The following is a 27,819-nucleotide window of genomic DNA, read 5'->3' as shown; positions in this document are numbered from 1 at the left end:
TATACTTGCGTGAATATTAGCGCGTGTTTTCGCCCTAACAAAAGTCATATGTCATGAAAAGGTTAAAAATAAATAATTTCGATGTCAGAGAAATTAAAAGGTACACTTTAAAAGTTTAAAATTTTATGGATTTATCGGTCCATATATACTTTAACTACGAAAAAGGTCATTTAAACCTTATTTTTATTATCTACTGTGCATTGATTTAGCAAATTGTACAACAAAATGATCAGAGAGACCTTCACAAATTAATTTTGTTGCTCTTCTGAAAGTCCTAATCATAAATTCAATGTTTACATTTAATAAAAGTTTCTTATTTAAAATTGCATGACATGATTGCTACCATTCTCTTTTATTAATCATCCACTGATCCATGAGACCAAAGCTAAACAAGAGGACTTGACATTTGTCCAATACTCATTCATTTTCATCGTCTAGGTTGACTATTGTACTCTATATAAATTGTTTATTGGAGTTTAAACATGCACTGTGACTTGTTCAAACCAGAGAAATGATCCCCTGGATTGAGTACTTGAGTTATCTTAGAAAGTCAATATGTTCTGTTGCATCTTATGAGGATATATAGCTGAAGTGGATACATGCAGCTGTTAAATCATCTCAACAATGAGCTATAGCTCCTCATATATACTATGCACATATTTCAGCTTTTTATCATACTCAGCACTTGCTCAAGGCAATGGGGCCATTTCCATAGGCTGGTCACTCACGGCTGCAGACAAGCCTGATACCTCATGGTATTCACCTTCTGGTGAATTTGCGTTTGGGTTTCGGAAAGCTCAGGATCAGTTTATACTAGCCATTTGGTATGACAAAATACCCGACAAAACCATAGTCTGGCATGTAAATGATGGCAGTACTGTCCCTGCTGGATCTAGAGTGCAGCTGACTGCTGACCGCGGATTAGTCCTCAGTGATTTAAAACGCAATGTAATATGGACATCTGAGCCTTTTTCTGGTACGGCTTTTTATGCTGCTTTTTTTGATACGGGCAATTTCAGGATTGTTGGGAGTAAATCCTCAACTGTATGGGATACTTTCAGCAATCCAACTGATACCCTTTTGCCAACTCAAACTATGGATGTATATGGCAAGCTTTATTCTCGGAGGACTGAAACTAACTTCACACGAGGAAGATTCCAGTTACGTTTGCTTGATGATGGGAATCTTGTGCTTAATACCCGAAACGTACTTACTGATTTTCCTTACAATGCTTACTATAAAAGTAACACTTCTGATGAAAATCGAAGTAATCAAGGTTATCAGGTAAAGTTTAACGAGTCGGGCTATTTGTATATTTTGAGAAGAAATGGCGACATAGTTGAACTTACTACCGATAAAGCTATTCCATCAACGGGTTATTATCATAGAGCAACTCTAACCTATGATGGAATTCTGGTTCAATATTACCATCTAAAGATTTTCACAGGAACAACAGGGTGGACCAGTGTTTGGCAAGAGCCCGTAAATATATGTACAACTATTCGGGAACTTCTTGGAGACGGGGCGTGCGGATTTAATAGTATTTGCACATTTGTTGGTTCAAGGAAAGATTGTGAATGCCCAGAAACATATTCTTTACTTGATCCAAATGATAAGCAAGGTGGATGCAAGCCAAATTTTACTCAAAATTGTGACCGAAATGATCCAGTGAAGATTTGTATGATTTTGTGGAGAGCCCTGGCACTGACTGGCCGCTATCTGCTTATGAGCGGCTGAAGCCCATTTCTGAACCTGAGTGCAAAAGGCTCTTGATTGATTGCTTTTGTATTGCTGCATATTACAACCGTAATAGCTGTTGGAAAAAGAAGCAACCGCTCGTAAATGGGAGGAAGGACAATTCTGTTAAGGGAAAGACTTATCTAAAAATTAGTAAGGTTGATCTTCCCCGAGAACATCATCCAGGCAAACCAATCAATTTCAAGACGAAAATAAATGGTACCATGGTCCTTGTGGGCTCGATGCTTTTAGGCAGTTCGCTATTTGTCAATATAATATTGATAAGTGTTGCTTGCTTCGGCTTCCTAGACATCTACCAGAAGAAATCCATAAATATACAACCAGCCAACAACATCGTTGAAACAAATGTGTGTCGTTTTACCAATAATGAGCTTGTAGAAGCCACAGATGGTTTTAAAGAAGAATTGGGAAGGGGTTCATTTGGCATAGTTTACAAAGGGTTAATCCACATGTCTTCTACAGTCATTGTTGCAGTGAAGAAGATAGATAGACTTGTTCAAGATGGTGCAAGGGAATTTAAAACTGAAGTTACTGCGATTGCACAAACTCACCACAGAAATTTGGTCAGATTAATTGGGTTTTGTGAAGAAGAGGACCATCGTCTGCTGGTCTATGAGTATATGGTCAATGGAAGTTTAGCAGCTTTAATTTTTGGCAGTGCTAAGCCTAGTTGGGCACAGAGGATCCAGATTGCATTAGGCATCGCGAGAGGGTTGGCATATCTCCATGAAGAATGCAACACACAAATCATCCATTGTGATATAAAGCCTCAGAATATTCTTCTAGATGAGGACTACAATGCTCGCATTTCTGATTTTGGTTTAGCAAAACTCTTGATGCTCAACCAGAGTAGAACCAATACTGGGATTAGAGGAACAAAAGGTTACGTTGCACCTGAATGGTTTAGAAACACAGCGATCACTGTCAAGGTTGATGTTTATAGCTTTGGTGTTTTGCTGCTGGAAATCATTTGTTGCCGCAGAAGCGTGGAGAATATAGAGCTTGGAGATAAGGCCATCCTAACAGATTGGGTTTGGGATTGCTTTCAGGATGGTAGAATGTTTGATTTGGTAGACAAGGATAACGAGGATATATTGAGTGATTGGGAGAAGGTAGAAAGATTTGTGATGGTCGGGATATGTTGTATTCAAGAAGATCCTTCTCTAAGGCTAACGATGAAAAAGGTTATACAGATGCTTGAAGGAGTTTCTGATATCCCCTATCCGCCTTGTCCCTCTCCTTTCTCGTAAATTAGTACTTAAACTAGGCTAGACAATACATTTGTGTGTTGTGCTTTGGTGTTAATTGCTAAACCCAAATACGGCCAATTTAAGGTTCGTGAACAATGTTTACTATGCTTAAGAGCATAGGGCTGAGCAAAACCGAACCGAAACCGAAAAACCGAACCGATCCGTGCTAATTCGATTCGGTTCGGTCCTGATTTTTCAAAAATTTCGGTTTATTCGGTCCGGACCGAATAGACCGAAATAAAATTCGGTTCGGTCTGCTTCTTTTAAAAAATATTTCGGTCCGGACCGAATAGACCGAAAAGACCAAATTATAAATACTATAATTTTATTTTACGTACATTTTACATATATCTTAAAGCTATAATCATAATTTTTAATTTGTAATTATATTTCTACACTCTTATTACTCTATATATCACCTCACTTTAATTATATTTTAGATTTTATAATTTTTGGTTTAAAATTTTAATACAATTTTATTTTTGAAAAAAATTCGGTTCGTTCGGTCCAAAACCGGACCGAATCGAATTATTTCGGTTCGGTTCGGTTCGGTCCGATCCATATTATAACTTCGGTCCGGTCCGGTCCGGTCGAAGAAAAAATGCTAATTCGGTTTTTCGGTTTATTCGGTTCGGTCCGGTTTTGGACCGAACCGACCGAATGCTCATCCCTACTTATGCAGGCATCACTGAAAATATGGTCAATTCTTGATCCATAATTAAAATCTAGGTAACCAAACTTGTCGACCAGCAAGTATATGCTTCTTTCCTTTCGGGATGTTTTGCTCGAAATACATCAGTAAATGGGCCTCCCTTTTCCTTGAGTAATGTTAATATCATCCCAACAATCAACCTTCTTCCTTGACCGAGGAGTGCATACCATATTTTCTTCAAGATCTTGAAAAAATTATGCTTAATGCTTAAATTGGATTCTTTCAACATCATCAAGATCATCCTGAGACACATATTATGTAGAATAAACAAAATGCCCATGATCAGTGGTAATGAGGCGACCCTCACAGTCGACTTTAAAAAATTTATCTTTGGAAAAATCTTCTGGCCATTCAACAACATCACAACACTCATCTTTTCTATCTCCAAACCCTCGAGAATTCTCAAGCAACCATGTAAATCTATATCTGCGTTAACCGGCAAAACTACTTCGCATCTTGAAAAAGCATACTTTACTCTGCAAAATGTCACAACACCGGAGATTTCATTCTCATAAATCTTCTCACCTACTCTAAAAGCATTAAATCCAGGGCTAAGAGATTTCATCTTGAATCAACTCTAGCCACATTGCAGGGGTCCAAGTAACCAATCCATTCATAACATTTAGCTTCAGCCTTCATACTTGCTTCGTTAGAACTCATTGTAGCAACATCAAATTCAGAAATACATATAAACGGAGACAAATGCTACAACCTATGCACTAACCTTAAGTTCCATTTTCAAGTAGAAGCAGCGAAACATTAGCAACCATCGGAGATAATCTATAAAAATTTGCAAGCTTCTCCAGTTCCACAGTAATTCCCAATAATCACAACTAGTACGTAACCTTGATAATGAACTAAGCCATAGCAAGTTGCAGCATCCAATAAACTCAAATTATTCGAATCAATTTGACTAATTCTATTCGATGAATGAGTACTTAATTCAGCAATATGGTGACGAAATACTGGCTTAAGACCAGAAGTATCATTTATCACTGAATCTAATTCCAGCTTTCAGGATCACCAAACTAAGCATATGAGCATTATTTCCTACACCTTTCGTGCTTCCTTTCTAACGAACCTATTGAGTTTTTACTTAGCTATGTTTGAATAAGTTGTAACCATGCAATGGTGCATTACTTTTCTGTCATCTAGTTGTGATACATGCTGATTAGGAATCATATAGGTCCCATCAGTTTGTAGGAATGCCAAGTAGGAATGTCTGGATCCTTCTTTTGTGTCAAGGCCATATCAGTCTTTGTGTTAGGTTGTTAGGATCAGGACGTTGTAGCAGAGATAAAAAGTACCAGACAGATGCAGTGGTCTTCGATGTAATATTACCAACATTTTCTGGATTTCAAGTTTAACATTATCATTCTCTCATTGCTTTCTCCTACATAGCTGTCATTTGCTTTTTAAACAAATGTTTTCATGGTATCAGAGCTGCATCTGATAGCTAGATTAGTGAGAAAAGTTTGGTAGTGAGAAGTTTAATATTTACACACAAGTGGAGTCATTGTTTTCAGAGTCTAGGTAGATGTTTAATACTTTATTGCACCAGTCTTTTTCACTAGATTTACTCATGGCTACAAGTAAGTTGTCCTTCTCAGATCTTCAAAACCCATTTTTTCTACACCCATCCGACGGTCCAACATCGATTTGTGTATCAAAATTACAAGGAGCAGGTGATTATAGAGCGTGGAAAAGGTCGTTTGAGATCCAACTGTCAGCAAAAAGAAAAATAGGGTTCGTTGATGGGTCAGTGTCAAAGAGTGTTACAGATGCAGTGGAAGCAACCCAGTGGGACACGTGCGACAACATGGTAATCTCCTGTATCCATAACAACATCTCTGATAATATAAAGTCATCTTTGTTATTTATAAATAATGCTAGTGACATCTGGAAACAATTAGAGAAAAGGTTTTGTTTGACAAATGGGTCAAGAAAATACAAGTTAAATTAGGACTTGTTTAGTTTGAAGCAAAGTAGTATGAAAGTTAGTGATTATTTCACTTGTTTGAGTGGTCTGTGGGAGGAAATCGACTCAATGAATGTGCTGCCTATTGTTAAAACCACTAGCCCAGAGATCACAAATCTGTTAAAAGCCATAGAAATGATGAAGGAGGAATCCAAGCTGTTTCAGTTTTTGAACGGTTTGGATGATAACTATGGGGCTCAAAGAAGCCGGTTGCTTATGATAAGTCCTTTGCCTTCTTTGGAAGTGGCATGTGCAGCCATTCAACAGGAAGAATCGCAGAAGGAGGTGTTAAATCTGAATGCTGTGAATGATACATATGTGATGGCCATGTATAGAAAATGAAATGGTGATAAAGTTTTGATGTGCACAGCTTGTAACAGGAAAGGTCACACACAAGAGAATTGTTGATAGACCACAGGGTACCCAAAGTGGCACTACAAATATAAGCCGCCACAAAAGAACTCACCAAGGAGGTGGGCGGCAAAAAGATCTAACAACACAAGGATGGCCAACAACGCACAAAGTGGCACCACAGATCAACGAGCTGTTATGATAACCAGCCAATAATTGGACCACTTATTGAAGCTGATCCCAAAGACTGGCATGTGCAGCCATTCAACGGGAAGAATCGCAGAAGGAGGTGTTAAATCTGAATGTTGTGAATGATACAGATGTGATGGCCATGTATAGCAAAGAAAATAGTGGTGAAGTTTTGATGTGCGCAGCTTGTAACAGGAAAGGTCACACACAAGAGAATTGTTGGGAGACCACAGGGTACCCAAAGTGGCACTACAGATATAAGATGCCACAAAAGAACTCACTAAGGATGTGGACGGCAAACAGAGCTAACAACACAAGAATGGCCAACAACACACAAAGTGGCACCACAGATCAACGAGCTGTTATGATAACCATTGGACCACTTATTGAAGTTGATCCCAAAGACTGAATTCTCGGGAGCCAAAGAAACAGAAACTGATGAAAAAATTGACTACAGTTTCTCAGGGATGGCGCACAACAACAAGAACAACATGATGAACTCGAAAGAATGGATCATAGATTCGGGGGCGACGGATCATATGACCTCATCACTAAAGAATATGCAGAATGTCAAGATGGCTCCTGCAACCTTCATTATCACACTGCCAATAGGAGACATGGTAGTAATAACACACATTGGTAATGTGATACTACCTAATGGATTAAAACTCTCGAATGTGCTTCATGTGCCATAATTTAACCATAATCTCTTGTCCATTCACAAGCTAGCAAATGATAGCAAATGTGATATTATTTTCAAACCTGGTAGCTTGTCATAGTAGATTCATCAAGCAAATGTATCATTGGAAAAGGAGAAATGAGACAAGGGTTGTACTACCTACATAATGAAAAGATGCAAACACCTAAAATGGCTATGACAAGACAAAACACAAGTCGTTGTTCAGGTGAGAAGGGAAAAGGGGCAGAGATTGACAATGAATACACATTGTGGAATCAAAGGCTGGGTCATGCTTCAATCTCCATGATACTGCACATTGATCGAGTAAAGCCTTGTCTACATCAACAAAAGAAGTATGTATGCCTCACATGCCCTATGTTAAAGATGAGTAGACTTGATTTCCCCGTTAGTAAATCACATGCTACTGAACCTTTTGAATTGTTACATACTGATATTTGGGGGCCATACAAGGTGGCAACTAGAGGTAAATTTAGATATTTCTTGACCTTGGTAGACGATTATAGTCGTATGACTTGGGTGTACTTTATAGAAAGAAAATCTGATTACTTAAACATGCTTATAAAGTCCAGCAACTATGAACCTCTTGAGTTTTTTACTTAGCTATGTTTGAATAAGTTGTAACATGCAACGGTGCATTCCTTTTTTGTCATCTAGTTGTGATACATGCTGATTAGGAATCATATAGGTACCATCAGTTTGTAGGAGTGCCAAGTGGGAATGTCTGGATCCTTCTTTTGTGTCAAGGGCATATCAGTCTTTGTGTTAGGTTGTTAGATCAGGACGTTGTAGCAGAGATAAAAAGGATCAGACAGATGCAGTGGTCCTCAAGGTAATATTACCAGCATTTTCTGGATTTCAAGTTTAACATTATCATTCTCTCATTACTTTCTCCTACATAGCTGTCATTTGCTTTTTGAATAAATATTTTCATTTTCTCATAATCTTTACCAAGTAAAAGGAATTTGTGTCCTATACTCTTCACACCCTCATCAATCAATCAGTTCCTAGAAAATATTTCTTTTAGGAAGTTTATCAAACATGTTATGTGCTATCACTGAACACACACTTTTTTTACAAAAAATCCAATACCACACAATCTAGCACAATAATATTCTTCAACAAGGTTTTTTGAACTGAAGAAATGTGCGGATTTGAGAAGAGTAGCATGACTTACAGTTATGAATGAAAACCTAACACCGAGCTTCCATTAAAATCTTCATCGATCTATCGACTCATTTAGCCATTAACATCTGCAACTCAAGGCACTTTTGCTAATAGCAAACCTTTAGAGGCTTTGGCGATATTTAGCCCTATTTAGCAAATCATTTATTGACTTATAAGCCCGCAAGAACTTATTGACGAGTGTTTGTCGACCCAACTTATAAGTTGAATTTATAAACGACGTACTTTTTCTCAACTTATTTTTTATTTTTGATTTTTTATCTATTTTATTTTTAAAATATATTTTTCTAAATGTTAATCTAACTTAAAATATAAGAATTAAGATAATTATATTTAAAAATCATTTATTTTAGTATATTTTTCTAAAAAATCTGACTTATAAGTTAAATTATCCAAACACTGGTATAACTTGTAAGCATTTATCAACTTATCACTTATTAGTCAATTATTCGATTTAAGTCATAAGTTACTTATTTTAAGATTTTCCAAACGAGCACTTAAACGGAGAACCGTGGCACACATTTTCCAGGTATAGTTTTGAGTAAACAAGGCACCATTCTTAATGATTTCTACTATCTAAGGTACCATAACTCAAACTTATGAGCAGTCCAGGCCCCTAACTCAAATTATGCAATGTTTGCCCAATCTCAAGAGTAAATAAAGTTTTCCCAATCTCAATTAAGAGTAATCAAGGCTTACCCAATCTCAAGAGTAAATAAGACCGCCCAATCTCAATGAGTAATTAAGGCTTGCCCAATCTCAACGAGTAATCAAGGCTTCACCCAGTCTCGATCTATGCAATTTTTGGATTTTTTTATCTTAAATGAATCAGCTTCTCACAATATTATCTCTATTCTTTTTTGGTTTTGACCCCGATTGAAACTATGATACCATGTTAACTTTGTAAAATGCAATGGAGCCAAAAGAGAGAAGAGAGAAGAGAGAAGAAAGAATAGAAAGCAAATCTGATTTTATTTCATTCAAGATGATGCAGTGCACACATGTTTTGTTTATAGAGTACACTGAACCCTTACTGACTAAACATATATAAATGATTTATTACAATAATATCCGTAAGCTATATTCCTATTCTCCAAATAACAATGGAACTCAACATTCGCATGGGGTGTATTCATTTCAGATTTTAAATGACTAATAATAATTCATAGATTTTAAAAGAATTTCATTGATTATACTTATTCGTGAATTTTGACGGAGTTGATAAACAAATATGACACCTGAGACCGGAACTGATAACATTCGAGATGAAAAGCGAAATTCTTTTTATAATAGTCGGTCATAGTCAGGGATGAGCAAAAAATTGAATGAAAAGCGAAACCGAACTGAAACCAGGAAAAACCGATCTGATAATAAAAAATAAAAAATCGAACCAATTTAAATGGTTGGTTCCGGTTATACGTCTCACCGAATGGATAAAACCCGAACCGGCGATTGCGGTTTCCAATTTTAAAACCGAAAATATGATTATTGCGGTTCCGATTATATTGCGGTTCAGACTTTTATTAACTTTCTACAATTCAATTATGTCATATGAGATTCTTGGTATATCATCATCATCATTATTATTAATATCATTAATTAATAATCTTTATTAATAAGCGAAACCCCTTTTTAAATGGCACTTTTTGGTTTCACCAATTTTTGGTACCACCAACTTTTGGTTTCACTTATTCATTCATGTATATCTAATTATATTTTTGTATGTTTTTTAATTCTACTAAACTTTTGATTACATCGTTTATTCCTGTAATACTTCTACATATATTTTATGATTCCATTAAATTTGGTTTATTTTTGTCATCTTATACTTATACATGTCGTATGATTCCATTAAGTTTATTTTTATTTTTGTTTCCTTATACTTCTACCTATTAAGTTTGATTTTATTTTTATTTCACCCATTTAGCTTTAACCTTTGTGTTCTCAATTCCCTTTATGTATTGTTAATTCAATATATTATACGTCTTATGTATTGCTAATTCAATATATTTTACGTGTTTGATTTCATCAGCTTTTGATTTCATTATAACTCTAAATGTATAATTTTTATTCTTTTTTTAATTCTGATAACTTAATCAGAAGTAAGCAATAACATCAGTTTCAGATAGAGAGCATAGCTTGAATAACTTAGACAAAATGTTCTAAACTCAATCATAATGGAATTGTCAACATAGAGGCCACATATATGGCAGAGTACAAACAAACTTGAATAACAAACTAACAGCTAATACTTCCAGAGAGGTACTTTACCAGACAAAGTCACTTTAATGTCTAATTATTGAATAAGGAAAATACTAGAAATGCTGAGAAATAACGTGACTATAATAAACATGGTATTGTCATAACATGGTATTGACACACTAGGTTCAACATTCCCCCTCAAGCTGGAGAAGTTGAAGGCACTGAAACTCGCAGCTTGTCATAATGTGCAGAATGTTGCTTGATTGACAGTACTTTGGTCGTGATATCTGCAACTTGATCACTAGATGACACAGGAGTGGTGACAATGGTTCCAACCTGGAGTTGATCCCTGACATAGTGGCAATCAATTTCCACATGTTTGGTCTTCTCATGCAGCACTGGATTAGCAGCGATTGCAAGGGCTGCCTGATTATCATATTTGAGGATTGTTGGAGGGAGATTCTTGACGCCAATGTCTTTCAGAAGAGCTGACAGCCATGTAACTTCACAGGTTGTTAAAGTCATGGACCTATACTCTGCTTCAGCAGAGGATCTTACTACCACATTGAAAGGAATATGTCCTAAGTCCAATCATGTATTAGGATTTAGGAATAATTTTTTATATAATCTGTTTTGATTTCATTGATATTAATAAAAGACTTGTTTTGTTTTTATTACGGGCTCTATCTATTTAAGTGTTTAAATAAGATATACCATAGTTTAGAGTAAAGCTTTTTATGGATTATGATGAGATCATAATAGTGAGACCTAAAAGATGATAACTCTAAACTTAAATAGTTCCTGGTCGTAGGATTACTAACTGGTAATTAATAATCCGCAGAGATCGGTACATAATATGCTTGCTTCATTATGAAGGATGTCTGTTCTCATAGACATTTGTGTGGTGACACTATAGCTAGTATGTAGGTGCTTATTATAGAATAAGTTCACTGAACATGACTCGCACAACTGAACAACTGATGGAGTTCACTCACGTGTCAACAGTTGTTCACATAGTGATAGTTGTACAAGTATCCTTAGACTTGAGGTCATCATAGTCATCTTGTGTGCACTGAACTATGCTTTGGTTTAGTTCTTAGTCTCCAGGGACAATTATTAGGGCTCTACTGGGTATAGGAATTTGTACACGAAGATAGTATATGATCAATAAAGGATCTACCCCTTCCAGTGAAGGAAGAGAATGTTCAAGGCTGATCCACTTATGCTAGTTCAGGAATCTCTGGCCAGAGTGAATGAAATTAGAAAGGAGTTTCTAATTTGCATAGAACTAAGCATAGTAAATGGTAAGCAAGTGATTAAATTAGATAGACTTGACACGAGATCCATGTCTTGTATTTAATCGGGACATTGTAGGGTAGAAGGAGTTTATTGTACGGTAACTATTCACTGAATAGGTTCTTGGTATTCTAAGCAGTGAATTCGTATTATCCGGATAGTCGCGATATGCTGAGAAGTATCCCTCACGATGTAGAATAAATGTGATTAATTAATTAATCATATTTAATAAATTAGAGAATTTATATAAATAATGATAAAATAGTTTTATTATTATTTATTTCTACTACCGGCTTAATATTGAACCTATAGGGTCACACCATAAAAAGAGAATAATTTAATGGTGGAGAAATTAATTAATAATGGCTAATAATTATTTATTTATGAAATAAATAATTAATTGGCAAATTTAATAATTGATTAAATGAGATTTAATTGATTATAAATTAATTAAGAAAAGTTCTTAATATTATTAATTAAGGATTTAATTTTTGGAAATTAAATCAAGAGAGAGAATTATTTCTAAAGTGTTTAGAAAAAAGATTAATAATTAAAAGGTGTTTTAATTATTAATGAGAATAATAATGGGATAATAATAATAATATTTATGGGAAAATTTCAGCTGAAAATTTTGCCTATAAATATACTATTATAAACCCTATTTTTATTCTAACCCCAAAATTTTATAAAACCTAATTCTCTCCACCTCCTTCTCCTCCTTAACGTCGTTTTCTTGGTGGATACCGGTGGAGTGCTTCACGTTTGAGGAGCAGCTGCTAAGGATCTCCGATCATTGCTTTTGGATCGCATATTAAAGGTTAGTAATCGATCCCTATGGTTTTACCACGATTTATATGCTTTTATTTGGATTTTATATGTGTAAAAGTGTTTTACCATGCCTCCTCTGCGATTAAAATCCAACATTGGTATCAGAGCATAGGTTGTATGCATATAGATTTGTGGTAAAAATTTCAGAATTTTATGTGCTTGTATGAATTAATTATGATTTTTACAAGTTATATCATGGATTAATTTTGTCTGATGAGAAATCGTTTCTCAGAATAATTTTGAATGTTGATCTGGGTTCTACAAGTGTTGTAGATCGTCTGGGTATTTTTTTCATAATTTTATGATGTATAGATTTTTTATTATGAATTTTTGAAGTTCTTACAATTAAATTCGTAATTTAATAAGTATAAATATATGTATATATAGTATATATATATGTTTGTATTATCTGCTGTTGGGTGTTGTTGTTGAATGGCACGGAAAGAAAGAAGACAGACTAGCACAGATGAGTTGACAGGGACGGCGGCACGAAATTCCGTGCGAGGAAAGCGGCGGCGAATCACAGAAGAACGAAGGACCGCGCGTCGACCGCGCGCGCGTGGGGCTCACGTGCTGGCGTGCCACGCGCGGCGCGTGGTAGACACGCGCTGGTGACGTCATGCTGACATCATCAGATGACGTCATGCTGACGTCAGCATAGGGTTCTGGGCGCGTGAAGCGCGTGGGCGCGTGGGCGCGTGGGCGGAGTTCTGACACTCGCCTGACAGCGCGTGTGCGCGTGGCCGCGCGTGGGGGACCTTGTTTCGGCGCGTGAGGACGCGTGCTAGCTCAGATTTGGGCGATTTTGGTGCCGTTGGATTCGTCTTTTTGAGACGCTTCTAATGATATATTATATGATATTTTATGAAATTGTTTCGAACTGTTTATAGCTAACAGAAGTGTTTTTAAGCTAATTTTGACTGTTTGAATTGCTTTTAAATGCTTCATGTGATACATAGAGATGTATAATGCTTAGACCTATATGCTAGATGATGTAACATGCCTACCTTGATGTTTATTCATGTTTATATATGTGATATATGCTTAGTTTATCATGCGATGATAGATTTAGGTGAACTTAAATGAACATAAGGCGCTTGTTAGACAATCTAGTATAGTGAAATTGTTTCATAACCTTAAGAATAATATTATGAATACAATCATGAGATTCTTGTGTTTATGAAACACGTAATTGAATATGAATTTTTGATATGATAGAAAGGATGATTCTGTCAACAACAGATTTCTATCTGTAAGAAAGGGTTATTAAGTGACGCCTCTTGACAATGCTCCACCCGATCTGGGAATCATCTGATTATTGATTATTGATTTGAAATATTTAATTTAAAAGGAAGAATCTCTTTATAATATGATTATGATTGTAACGTAATATAATCCCTCTAAAATTAAATAATATCAACTAGTAATTGGCCAATGATACAACGGGCTTGTGTCGGTCATAGCCTTCCAGCATGATAGAAAAGTAGTTCTTATTTTTGAATCATTGTCGGTTCGTGCTACAGCCGAGGGCTTTGATTTCGAAATAAGAAATACTTGTCTATTACATAGAGATGTGTACATTGAATAAGAATCTAAAGGTCGGTACGTGCCACAGCCGTGGGCCTTTGGGGACTGATTCAACTATATGGAATGTTGGGTTAGACTTGACTTAGAATATTGAGTTTGTCGTGCCACAGCCGAGACTCAATTATTCAAGAGGCTAAAGTTTGATTAGGGAATAACATAAGATGTAATTGACAAGAGTTGTCTGCCTATTGAACATTACATGGCGGTTCGTGCCACAGCCGGGGTTGTGTAATGGAATGTAGGATCCCTATTCCCACTAGCATTATGAATGCTTAATTTTTCACGTAGGGGGTTGAATAAATTAGATAAACTAGTGGGAGCCACTTATGAATAAAGACCCGATTCATATAGTGTTTTAAAATAAAATCGAATATTTGCTGAGTGTTGTTATGTGTTTATCATTTACAGATTTACTATATTATGTCTTCTGCACTATCACTCAGGAGCATACTGGATGCTCACAAGTTGACTGGTCCTAATTATGCTGACTGGCTTCGAAACTTGAGAATTGTTCTCAGGATTGAGAAGCTGGAATACGTGATTGACTCACCTAAGCCTACTGAACCTGCTAGTGATGCACATAATGATGAACATGTTGCGTATCGTAGGTGGATAGATGATGCAAATGTTGCTCAATGCATCATGCTAGCTTCCATGAACATTGAGCTACAGAAGCAACATGAGCATATGGATGCTCACACTATCCTCATGCATCTACAAGAGTTGTATGATGTGGCAGGGAGGACAGCTCGATATGAGATATCGAAGGAGCTGTTCGGTTGTAGGATGTCTGAGGGAACATCTGTGAATGATCATGTACTTAAGATGATCAATTTGATTGAACGTCTTGAACAACTTGGTTTTGCCATGGATGGGGAGCTGAGCCAAGACCTGGTCTTGCAATCGCTTCCGAGTTCGTTCTCGCAGTTTGTTGTGAACTTTCACATGAATAAGTTGTATGTCAGCCTGCCTGAACTCCACAACATGTGAAGACTGCGGAATCGAATTTCCCCCCTAAGAAGAGTTCTGTTCTTCTAATTGGTGAAGGTTCCAATCCTAAGAAAAGGAAGAGGAACCCTTCCAAGAAGAAGAAAGTAGGTGAGAAAACGCCGGTTCCACCAAAAGCTGAAGACCCCAAGAGCAAAGTTGTTTGCTTTCACTGTAACAAGGTGGGGCACTGGAAGAGGAACTGCAAGGTTTACCTTGCAGAATTAAAGAAGAAGAAGGGTAGTGAGACTGCCGCTTCTGATTCAGGTATGTTCATGATAGAAGTGAATATGTCATTAAGCCAAATTTCTACTTGGGTATTAGATACCGCCTGTGGTTCTCAAATCTGCAATTTGTTGCAGGGACTAAGGAGAAGTAGGACTCTTGAGGAAGAGGAGGTGATTCTACTGATGGGAAATGGAGCAAGAGTTGCTGCTGTAGATGTAGAATCATTTCATTTACATATGCCTACGGGCAAGACTATTGTTTTAAATAATTGTTATTTTGTTCCCTCAATTGTGAGGAATATTATTTCTATTCCCATGTTAGACTTGGCTGAATTTTCATTTATTATTGAGAATAATAAATGTTCTATTCTTAGAGATAATATTCTTTATGGACGTGGTGCTTTAAATAATGGTCTGTATATATGTGACATAATTTACTTCAGATTGAACAAACTAATAAAAGAAAAGGGATGATGAAAATCTCACTTTATTGTGGCACTGCAGTCTCTATTTAGTGGACATGAAGAGAGGGCTGCAGATTTGCTAGGATTGGTACACACAGATGTATGTGGACCAATGTCTACGCAAGCCATGGGTAGATTTTCGTACTTTATTACTTTCATAGATGATAGATCTAGATTCGGATATGTGTTTGATGAAACACAAGTCTGAAGCCTTCGAAAAGTTCAAAGAGTATAAGTATGAAGTGGAGAAACAAACCAAACATGGTATTATAACTCTTCGATTAGATCGAGGTGGTGAATACTTGAATGGAGAGTTTCTGGATTATCTCAAAGTAGATGGTATAGTCTCCCAGTGGACTCCTCCAGATTGGTATCTGAAAGGAGAAATCGAACTTTGTTAGACATAGTTCGGTCCATGATGAGCTATGCAAATCTTCCAGTATTCCTATGGGGTTATGCATTGGAAACCTCAGCATATTTACTGAATAAGGTGCCTTCCAAATCTGTTCCTCAAACTCCGTATGAGATATGGAAAGAAAGGAAACCGAGTCTTAAACACGTTAAGATTTGGGGATGTCCAGCTTATGTCAAGAAAGTTGACCCAGAAAAGCTGGAATCTCGATCCGTAAAATATAGTTTTGTGGGATATCCTAAAGAGACTTTAGGGTATTACTTTTACACCGATCATCGGGTGTTTGTCTCCAGACATGCTACCTTCTTGGAAAAGCAGTTTATTCTTGAAGGAAACAGTGGGAGCAAAATTGAACTTGATGAAGTTCAAGAAGCACAAACTACTACAGATCAAGTGGAAACACCTGTTCTGACTGAACAACCTTCTGTGGAACAGCCCATTCGTAGGTCAAGGAGAGTGTCTCGCCAACCTGAGAGGTAATATGGCCTTGTCATTGAGAATGACAATGAGTTATCGATCATTGATGATGACGACCCTGTGACCTATAATGAGGCTATGAGTAGTGTTGACTCAGAGAAATGGCATAGTGCCATGAAATCCGAAAATGAATCTATGTATACGGTATACGAAAGAATGATTAGAGCAGATGGCCAGGTGGAGACCTATAAGGCCAGGCTTGTGGCAAAAGGATTCAAACAAAGGCAATGGATTGACTTTGATGAAACCTTTTACCTGTAGCCCTGTTAAAATCAGTTCGGATTTTGCTTGCGATTGCTGCTTACTACGACTATGAGATCTGGCAAATGGCCAGATGGTTTTCTTTCCAAGGGAAATGAAAACCTAGTGTGTAAGCTGCTGCGAATCATATGTGGTTTAAAGCAAGCTTCTCGTAGATGGAACATCCGTTTTGATGAGACAATCAAAGAGTTTGGTTTTATCAAAAATATAGATGAACCATGTGTCTACAAAAGGGTTAGTGGGAGCGCGATAATATTTCTTGTATTGTATTGAAATAGAGTTGACACGCATAACAACATAGCAGACCCACTCACAAAGCTACTTTATGAAAGTCACTTTGATCGTCATAAAGACAAGATGGGTATTAGATACCAGAGTGATTGGCTTTAGTACAAGTGGGAGATTGAAAGGAATATGTCCTAAGTCCAATCATGTATTAGGATTTAGGAATAATTTTTTATATAATCTGTTTTGATTTCGTTGATATTAATAAAAGACTTGTTTTATTTTTATTACGGGCTCTATCTATTTAAGTGTTTAAATAAGATATACCATAGTTTAGAGTAAAGCTTTTTATGGATTATGATGAGATCATAATAGTGAGACCTAAAAGATGATAACTCTAAACTTAAATAGTTCCTGGTCGTAGGATTACTAACTGGTAATTAATAATCCGCAGAGATCGGTACATACTATGCTTGCTTCATTATGAAGGATGTATGTTCTCATAGACATTTGTGTGGTGACACTATAGCTAGTATGTAGGTGCTTATTATAGAATAAGTTCACTGAACATGACTCGCACAGCTGAACAACTGATGGAGTTCACTCACGTGTCAACAGTTGTTCACATAGTGATAGTTGTACAAGTATCCTTAGACTTGAGGCCATAATAGTCATCTTGTGTACACTGAACTATGCTTTGGTTTAGTTCTTAGTCTCCAGGGACAATTATTAGGGCTCTACTGGGTATAGGAATTTGTACACGAAGATAGTATATGATCAATAAAGGATCTACCCCTTCCAGTGAAGGAAGAGAATGTTCAAGGCTGATCCACTTATGCTAGTTCAGGAATCTCTGGCCAGAGTGAATGAAATTAGAAAGGAGTTTCTAATTTGCATAGAACTAAGCATAGTAAATGGTAAGCAAGTGATTAAATTAGATAGGCTTGACACGAGATCCATGCCTTGTATTTAATCGGGACATTGTAGGGTAGAAGGAGTTTATTGTACGGTAACTATTCACTGAATAGGTTCTTGGTATTCTAAGCAGTGAATTTGTATTATCCGGATAGTCGCGATATGCTGAGAAGTATCCCTCACGATGTAGAATAAATGTGATTAATTAATTAATTATATTTAATAAATTAGAGAATTTATATAAATAATGATAAAATAGTTTTATTATTATTTATTTCTACTACCGACTTAATATTGAACCTACAAGGTCACACCATAAAAAGAGAATGATTTAATGGTGGAGAAATTAATTAATAATGGCTAATAATTATTTATTTATGAAATAAATAATTAATTGGCAAATTTAATAATTGATTAAATGAGATTTAATTGATTATAAATTAATTAAGAAAAGTTCTTAATATTATTAATTAAGGATTTAATTTTTGGAAATTAAATCAAGAGAGAGAATTATTTCTAAAGTGTTTAGAAAAAGGATTAATAATTAAAAGGTGTTTTAATTATTAATGAGAATAATAAATGGGATAATAATAATAATATTTATGGGAAAATTTCAGCTGAAAATTTTGCCTATAAATATACTATTATAAACCCTATTTTTATTCTAACCCCAAAATTTTATAAAACCTAATTCTCTCCACCTTCTTCTCCTCCTTAACGTCGTTTTCTTGGTGGATACCGGTGGAGTGCTTCACGTTTGAGGAGCAGCTGCTAAGGATCTCCGATCGTTGCTTTTGGATCGCATATTAAAGGTTAATAATCGATCCCTATGTTTTTACCACGATTTATATGCTTTTATTTGGATTTTATATGTGTAAAAGTGTTTTACCATGGCTCCGCTGCGATTAAAATCCAACACACGTGTTGCTTCTTTGCTTTCCAAGAGATGGGAGATTGACCAAGAAAGATACAATAGCCAGTAGTGGACCTCCTTGTGATTGGGCAACTTGCCCAATCACTGTCACAATATGTAGTTAGTTGTGTAGCAGAAGATGAAGCAAGCAATATTCCTTGTGAAGCAGAACCAACCAGATATCTAAGAAGTCTCTTTGTTGTTTGCATATGAACCGTGGTAGGTCTTTGCATAAACTGAGCAAACAGTTACACAGTGAATGCTATATCTGGTCTGGTGATTGTCAAGTAAATCAACCTTCCCACCAATCTTTGATAAGGTGTTGGATCACTCATGACTTCACCTTTGTCTTGTGTAAGCTTAAGATGAGTGTCCATTGGAAGCTGTAGAGGCCTGGATTTTAGCATTCTATATTCCTGCAAGATATCAGTAACATACTTTCTTTGAGACAAGAAAAAACCATCAGCTGATATGTATATTTCAATACCAAGAAAATATGAAACTGGTCCTAAATCTTTCATATGAAAATTTTGAGACAACATGCTTTTGAGCTTGTTAATTTCAGCAAGACTGTTCCCACAAATCAAGAGATCATCCACATAAACTAAAATTATGGTTATCACTTCTTCAGTATGAATGACAAATAAGCTATAATCTGATTTTGACTGCTTGAATCCCATCTTCAGCAAGGTTTGAGATAACTTAGAGAACCGATTTCTTGGAGCCTGTTTCAGCCCATATTGAGACTTTTTTAGTTTACAGACTAGATGAGAGACAATAGAAGCTTTGTCTTATTCACAGTGAAGTTTAATCCTGCAGACTATACCGGTGTATCCAAGGGGAAGTTTTATATATACATTTTCATGTAAGTCCCCATTAAGAAAGGCATTTGTTACATCCATTTGGAGTGTATGTCATTCTTCCATTGCAACAACTGCCAGAAGGGTTCTAACAGTGGTCATTTTAGCCACTGGAGCAAATGTTTCTTGAAAATCTTCACCATATCTTTGACTGCATCCTTGTATAACCAGTCTAGCTTTATGTCTATCAATGGTTCCATCTGGTTTATACTTAGTCTTAAACAACCATCTAGAGCCAATAGCCATTTTTCCAATTGGAAGAGTGGTGATTTCCTAGGTTTCATTTCTTTCAAGAGCTTCAAGCTCTTGATTCATGGCATTAATCCAATAATCATGTTGAACATCATCTTTGAACAGTACTGGGTCGGTGGTTTTGGTTATTGTAGAAAGGAAATAGTTGAATGTAGGATTGATCATAGTGAAAGCAAGGTTAGAGATGTGAGAGGTAGATTGAGATGTGGAGTGCTTGGTTATATAATCCTGATGCCACGTGGGTTTATTATAAGCTCTATTTGATCTTTTTGGAGGTTGAGGAACAGGTTCAAAATCAGACTCAACTACAAAATCTGTGGTTTCTGCAGGTTATGAGATTTCTGTGATATGAGAATTCTCTGTAGGTTATAGGGTTATGCTTTCAGATGGGTTCAAGTCATCTACATGTGTTTCTGGTTCATTTGTAGGAGAGAAAACAAGAAGATCAACTACATGAGGTCTCAAAGCAGATGTGTCTTTAGGCATAGGAGTCATATAGGAGTCTTTGCTAGCAGGATTAAAGGGAAAAATGTTTTCACAGAATGTTACATCTCTTGAAATGAATTCAGACATGTTAAACAAATTTAAAAGCCTGTACCCTTTCTTGAAAGGTGGATACCCAAGAAAAACATATGGTACACCTCTTGGTGCCATCTTATCAGAGGTGAAAGAAGGATTGCAAGAGAAAGCTAGACAACCAAAGATTTTCATGTTCTGATAAGATGGTAGCTCATCAAATAGGCATTCATAAGGGGTTTTGTTAGCCAGAACAGTTGAAGGAAGTCTATTTATAATATGTACTGCAGTCATCACACATTCCCCCAATATTTTAAAGGCAAGCATGCTTGAAACCTAAGACACCTTGCAATTTCCAATATGTGCCTATGCTTTCTTTCAACTCTAGCATTTTGCTGAGGTCTTTGAACACATGAAGTTTGATGAATTATACTATTTGTGTTAAAGAAAGATTTACACAAAATAGTATCAAATTCAAGAGCATTTTCAGATCTGAGGTGTTTGATAGTGGTTTTAAAGTGATTTTGAACATAGTTTAAGAAATCTTGAAGGGTTTGTAGAGTGTCTGATTTTTGTTTTAGAAGATAAATCCATGTATATCTAGTGTGATCATCTACAATTATCAAGAAGTATCTATATTTACCCCTTGTACACTCCTTATAGGGACCCCAGATGTCTATATGCACAAATTCAAATTTACTAGCAGCATGAGATTCACTTAAAGGAAAAGGCAGTTTGACAAATTTAGACATGGGACATGTAAGGCATACCTTTTCAGATTTGCTCTTGACAGCAGAAATAGATGATATCAGTTTAATCTTGCAGTTGGGGCATGTCCAAGCCTGTGATGCCAGACTTCAAAAGAATCTGAGATATTGCTGATATGATCTTTAAGAGCAGCCTTTGCTGCAGTAGAATTGACAGAATGAAGCCAACTTCCAGGTAACTTTTCTGTCAGGTGGTTCACCAAATAATACAATCCATTTGCAGCTTTACCAATGCCTTTCACTTGCTTTGTACAAGTGTCCACAATGACACAGTGAGTTGAGTAGAATTGAACTTGACACCTGGAATCCTTCACCAGCCTCTGAACAGACAACAAAATATGTCTGAAATTTGGGAGATACAATACTTTTTTTAGCATCAATCCTGTCTCAAGTATTACAGTTCCACTGTGACTTATTGACACTATGTCACCTGTTGGCAGATTAATAGACTCACAAGTTATTGGCTCAGGTGTGATCAGATTAGCAAGACAGGATGTCATATGATCTGAAGCACCAGAGTCAATAATCCATATGTTCGTAGAGTCTGCAATAGCTGAATTGCAAGTTATCATACCAGAGAAATGCTCATCTATCTCCTCATCAATTTCTGACCCCTTTGAACCATTCATCAATTGTGGCATCATCTTGGCAAGTTGTTCAAGTTGTTGTTGGGTGAACACCATTCCAGAATTTACAGTTCCACTGGCATGTGCAGTGGCTGCCATTTTAGGGTTCCTATTGTTTGTATGCCATTTTGACTGGTTTTGGGTCTGATTTGGATATCTAGGTCTGCTACTAGATGTATTATGTGGAGTGTTAGATCTAGGATGCCACTTTGGATATCCAATAACAGTCCAACACTTCTCACCTTTATGCCCTTTCACTCCACACACATTATATACTATGTGTTTATCAGGGTTGAATTTACTAAACATTGCCATTACATCATTATCCACTTTGTTGATATTCAAAACCTCTCTATGGGCTTCTTCTTGTTGAAGTGCTGCAGAAGCAGTTTCAATAGAGGGTAAAGGACTCAACATAAGAAGTTGTCCTCTTTGTGGATTGTAAGATTCATCCAGTCCATTCAGAAACTGGAATAGTTTTGTTTCTTCTCTTTGAAGAGCAATATTATCAAGCAGGGTTTGTACTTCTTTTGTGGGATTAAGAACAGTTGGTAATGTAGTCATGGCATCTAACTCTTCCCAAATGATTCTAAGAGAGGTATAGTACTCATTAATAGATCTGTTGTGTTGCCTAATCTCATACAGTTCTTTATTAAGCTTATATTTTCTAGAACCATTTGTGAGGGAAAAACGAGTTTCAAGGTTTGACCATATCAAGCTAGCAGTAGGCATAAACGTAACAGATTTTCGAATGGAAGATGAGACATTAGAAGTGAGCCAGACTATTACCAGACTGTTACATGTTTCCCAGAGGTCGGCTTGAGCAGCATCATCTGAAGGTTTGGGGATGGTGCCCATTACAAACTCAAGCTTTCTTTTAGATCCAAGACTGATTTCCATGGACCTGCGCCAAGCTCTGTAATCTAGAGATCCTTGAAGCTTTTAAACCTGAATTGATTGTGGTCCATCTGATTGATGAACAAATAAAGGACTTGCCATATCTTGTGCAGTAATTTTACCACTGGCCATAGATACGAATCAAGATTTGAATCTGATAAAAAATAAACAGGTTGATGATTGAGTTTGAACAAACAAGAAATAGCTTATCTTTGTAGATCTGGCTCTGATACCATGATAACTTAATTAGAAGTAATCAATAACATCAGTTTCAGATAGAGAGCATAGCTTGAATAACTTAGACAAAATGTTGTAAACTCAATCATAATGGAACTGTCAACATAGAGGTCACATATATGGCAGAGTACATATAAACTTGAATAACAAACTACCAGCTAATACTTCCAGAGAAGTACTTTACCGGACAAAGTCACTTTAATGTCTAATTATTGAATAAGGAAAATACTATAAATGCTGAGAAATAATGTGACAATAATAAACATGTTATTGTCATAACATGATATTGACACACTAGGTTCAACAAATTCTATATGACTTATAATATTATATGTATTATTTTAACCATTTTTTAATTGCAATTCTTATATTGATTTGAAATTAGTAATGTTATTTCACATATGACTCAATAATATATTTTAATGAAATAATAAAATTTTTAAAATCGTATAATAATTATAATCTTTTTATTATAATCATAACACAAATATCGTATTTAATAATTTGGATTGGAGTTTCTGAGTAAAAATTAGAAAATTTGACAAGACAGTTATACTATTATAATTTTTAAAAATTATTTAAATAAATTATTTCGACCGTGTGTTTCGCGGGTTATCAACTAATATTTATGATAATCAAAATCCCATTTGTACCGGAGTTTTACCCAACGAATTCCCAGCAAATAATCATATTGTTATTTTTATTAGGCGTGAGAGAATTGAAACTATAAAGATTACGGATGAAGTTGTGTTTGAGGATCTCTGAACTTTTTAATCACGTAGTGACATATGAATTGTATTCGATGAAGATGTTTGCCAATTTGCATATGAGTTATGTGAGAGTTTACTTTCTAGTGTGTATGAGGTTGGAATCAACAGTCAGCCACTAGGAGCTTATTCATTTTCTTGTATAATAATTTTGTATGTGCAGAAGTTAACTATTATGTTTATGTTGTGAAATATTCAGATTACAAGTTATGGCTCTTTTCAAAGTTTCCAGTATCTTAGGAGTTTTCTTGAAAGATTTAACTCTACACATGATGCTAGATTTCCAAATGATTGTGGGAAAATTGTCACTAATCAAATCATTAGGGTTGGTAGCAGAATCATGTTCCAGTGTCATAACTTGTTATTAAAGTCAATAATAAGGCGTCATGTTTCGGGTGGTTATTGACAAATAAAATCATGCAACCAAGTCTCCAAAGAATCAAGAATTTGATCTAACCCAGCGGAAAAAAACACATAAAATAACTAACGATCTTTCGGGTGAGTGAAAAAATGAAATAAATCTCCGATTACAGTATGTTGTGTGTCATAACTTAACATCTGAATGTTTTACAGGGGACTTTGCAGACTGAATGTTCTTTATTCTCATGAAGGTCATTATCATGAGTTCAATGCTTCCTTTAATAACATTTGTTTCGTTTAAGGTCATGGTTAAAGATAATATAGTATATTGGAATTAAAATATGCGAGGTGACTTGTTCAAAAATGAAAGAATAATTTCCCAGAAACTTATGAGATTGAGTACTTGACTTGGATTAGAGAAAGTCAATGTGTTGCATCTTATAATCATGTACATGATAGAGTGGATGCATGCAAATTTCTAAATCATCTCAACAATGAGTTATAGCTCCTCATATACACTATGCATCCTTATTTGCCTCTTTTCATATTCGGCACTTGCTCAAGGCGATGGGACCATTTCAGTTGGCTCGTCTCTCACAGCTGCAGACAAGGCTGCTACCTCATGGTATTCACCTTCTGGTGATTTTGCTTTTGGGTTTCGGAATGTTGAGGATCAGTTTTTGCTGGCCATTTGGTATGACAAAATACCCGATAAAACCATAGTCTGGTATGTAAATGATGGTACTACTGTCCCTGCTGGTTCCAAAGTGCAGCTGACTGTTGACCGCGGATTAGTCCTCAGTGATTCTAGAGGGAACGGAATTTGGACATCGAAGTCCTTTTCTGGTACAGCCTCTAATGCTGCTTTTAATGATACAGGCAATTTTAGGATTGTTGGGAGTGATACTACAACCTTATGGGATACTTTCAGCAATCCAACTGATACCCTTTTGCCAACTCAGACTATGGATGTAAATGGTGAGCTTTATTCTCGGAAGACTGAAACTAACTTCACAAGAGGAAGATTCCAGTTACGTTTGCTTGATAATGGGAATCTTGTGCTCAACACCAGAAATATACTTACTAATTTTCCCTATAGGAGTTACTATGAAAGTAACACTTCTGATAAAAATCCAAGTAATCAAGGTTATCAGGTAAAGTTTAACGAGTCGGGCTATTTGTATATTTTGAGAAGAAATGGCGACATATTTGAGCTTACCACCAATAAAGCTATACCATCATCAGGTTATTATCATAGAGCAACTCTAACCTATGATGGAATTCTGGTTCAATATTACCATCTAAAGATTTTCACAGGAACAACAGGGTGGACCAGTGTTTGGCAAGAGCCCGTAAATATATGTACAACTATTCGGGAACTTCGTGGAGGCGGGGCTTGTGGTTTAAATAGTATTTGCAAATCTGATGGTTCAAGGAAAGATTGTGAATGCCCAGAAACATATTCTTTACTTGATCCAAATGATAAGCAAGGTGGATGCAAGCCAAATTTTACTCAAAATTGTGACCGAAATGATTCCAGTGAAGATTTGTATGATTTTGTGGAGAGCCCTGGCACTGACTGGCTGCTATCTGCTTATGAGCAGATGGACCCCATTTCTGAACCTGAGTGCAAAAGGCTTTGTTTGATTGATTGCTTTTGTGTTGCTGCATATTACAAAGGGAATAGCTGCTGGAAAAAGAAGCTACCTCTCGTAAATGGGAGGAAGGACAATTCTGTTAAGGGAAAGACTTATCTAAAATTTAGTAAAGCTAATCTTCCCCCGGAACTTCATCCAGGTAAGCCAATCGATTATAAGAAGAAGAAAAATCGTACTTTGATCCTTGTGGGCTCAGTGCTTTTAGGCAGTTCGGTATTCGTCAATTTAATATTGATAGTTTTTGGTTGCTTTGGCTTCCTCTACATCTACCACAAGAAATCCATAAATATACAACCAGTCAACAACATCGTTGAAACAAATGTGTGTCGTTTTACCAATAATGAGCTTGTCGAAGCCACAAATGGATTTAAAGAAGAAGTGGGAAGGGGTTCTTTTGGCATAGTTTACAAAGGGTTAATCCACATGTCTTCTACAGTTATTGTTGCAGTGAAGAAGATAGATAGACTGGTTCAAGATGGTGCTGAGGAATTTAAAACTGAAGTTAATGCGATTGCACAAACTCATCACAAAAATTTGGTCAGATTAATTGGATTCTGTGAAGAAGAGGAGCATCGCCTACTCGTGTACGAGTATATGGTCAATGGAACTTTAGCAAATTTAATTTTTGGCTGTGCTAAGCCTAGTTGGGCACAGAGGAAGCATATTGCATTAGGCATTGCCAGAGGGTTGGTGTACCTCCATGAAGAATGCAACACACAAATTATCCATTGTGATATAAAGCCTCAGAATATTCTTCTTGATGAATACTACAATGCTCGGATTTCTGATTTTGGTTTGGCAAAACTCTTGATGCTCAACCAGAGTAGAACCAAGACAGGGATTAGAGGAACGAAAGGTTATGTTGCACCTGAATGGTTTAGAAACACTCCTATCACCGCCAAGGTTGATGTTTATAGCTTTGGTGTTTTGCTGCTGGAGATCATTTGCTGCCGCAGAAGCGTGGAGAATATAGAGTTTGGAGATGAGGCCATCCTAACAGATTGGGTCTGGGATTGCTTTCAGGATGGTAGAATGTTTGATTTGATAGAGAAGAATAACAAGGACATGTTGAGTGATTGGGACAAGGTAAAAAGATTTGTGATGGTTGGGATTTGGTGTATTCAAGAAGATCCATCTTCAAGGCCAACCACGAGAAGAGCTTTGCTGATGCTTGAAGGAGTTGCTGACATCCCCTATCCCCCTTGTCCCTCTCCTCTCTCGTGGACTAGTACCTGAAACTTTGATGCAGTTTTTATATATGTTTACCCAAATTTATGTTTACTACTAGCAATATTTACATTTGTAATTGTTGGACCAAGACAAGACGGCCCAAAAGAATCATAGTTAGAATAATTATGAAATAATATGTAAAGCCCAAGAAGGCCCAATTTGTAAGATAAAACCCATTTGGGACTTGGTATAAATAAAGGACAACAACCTCATTGAAGGGGGTTGGCTCATTAAGTAAAGAAGATCATCTCCTAAAATTATAGTCTAATAACAATAATATTATTGGCACATCATTTGGCGCTAGAAGGAGGGCTTTACTTTCTAAGATCCAACCAAAGATGATCGTTGAAGAGATTGATCCGGCAAAAGCCGGACCAACTCAGGAAAAAGAACCATTGGTAGAGGCTATCCCCAATCCAAAGGGTAACGAGACGCAAGAGCCGCCCAAACAGTCGACTCTGAAACCGAAGTGTTTGTTCCCCCCCCCGGGGAAGGATCTCATGATCAGACGCCGAAATCATTACGGGCTACTCAGCGAGACAGGAAGAGGAAGTTCAAGTCGGATCAAAGACAAAGGATCCAGACATCCAAAGGAAAAAAAGTGTTGTCAAGCGACATGCGACTTCACCTTGAGAAGATTGAGAGGTCGAAGGCTGAAAACAATGAGGATCCGGAGGATTTGCCATACTCTGATGAGGAACTGAAACTCCTAGAGCGGGAGACACAGATGCTGCA

The 27,819-nt window shown here is 36.4% G+C and overlaps 3 protein-coding genes across 3 annotated transcripts; 2 read left to right on the top strand and 1 right to left on the bottom strand.

The window, feature by feature from the left end:
* The first annotated feature begins 624 nt into the window (after positions 1 to 624).
* On the top strand, positions 625 to 3,008 carry LOC141674677 (G-type lectin S-receptor-like serine/threonine-protein kinase LECRK3). Its single transcript, XM_074481383.1, has 2 exons — positions 625 to 1,733; positions 1,766 to 3,008. The coding sequence occupies exons 1-2, from the start codon at positions 625 to 627 to the stop codon at positions 3,006 to 3,008; spliced, it is 2,352 nt and encodes a 783-aa protein (XP_074337484.1).
* An 18,342-nt stretch (positions 3,009 to 21,350) lies between these two features.
* Positions 21,351 to 22,835, bottom strand: LOC141674676 (uncharacterized). Its single transcript, XM_074481382.1, has one exon. It carries the CDS (start codon positions 22,833 to 22,835, stop codon positions 21,351 to 21,353), a length of 1,485 nt encoding a protein of 494 aa, XP_074337483.1.
* Positions 22,836 to 24,597: 1,762 nt separating this feature from the next.
* LOC141670928 (G-type lectin S-receptor-like serine/threonine-protein kinase LECRK3) lies at positions 24,598 to 27,291 on the top strand. Its single transcript, XM_074476984.1, has one exon. The coding sequence runs from the start codon at positions 24,691 to 24,693 to the stop codon at positions 27,088 to 27,090; it is 2,400 nt and encodes a 799-aa protein (XP_074333085.1). The 5' UTR covers positions 24,598 to 24,690; the 3' UTR covers positions 27,091 to 27,291.
* The last annotated feature ends 528 nt before the right edge of the window (positions 27,292 to 27,819 follow it).

This window comes from Apium graveolens, chromosome 7 (assembly GCF_009905375.1).
Source record: "Apium graveolens cultivar Ventura chromosome 7, ASM990537v1, whole genome shotgun sequence".
NCBI classification, from domain to species: Eukaryota; Viridiplantae; Streptophyta; class Magnoliopsida; order Apiales; family Apiaceae; genus Apium; species Apium graveolens.
Note: the sequence above shows the minus strand (reverse complement) of the source record. Positions and strands in the feature narration are given on the sequence as shown.

Coding starts and splice junctions, on each gene's coding strand:
- LOC141674677 (XM_074481383.1), top strand. CDS start 625: ATGAGCTATAGCTCCTCATATATACTATGCACATATTTCAGCTTTTTA. Junction 1,734..1,765: donor CGCTATCTGCTTATGAGCGG/CTGAAGCCCATT, acceptor TGAGTGCAAAAG/GCTCTTGATTGATTGCTTTT.
- LOC141674676 (XM_074481382.1), bottom strand. CDS start 22,835: ATGGAAATCAGTCTTGGATCTAAAAGAAAGCTTGAGTTTGTAATGGGC.
- LOC141670928 (XM_074476984.1), top strand. CDS start 24,691: ATGAGTTATAGCTCCTCATATACACTATGCATCCTTATTTGCCTCTTT.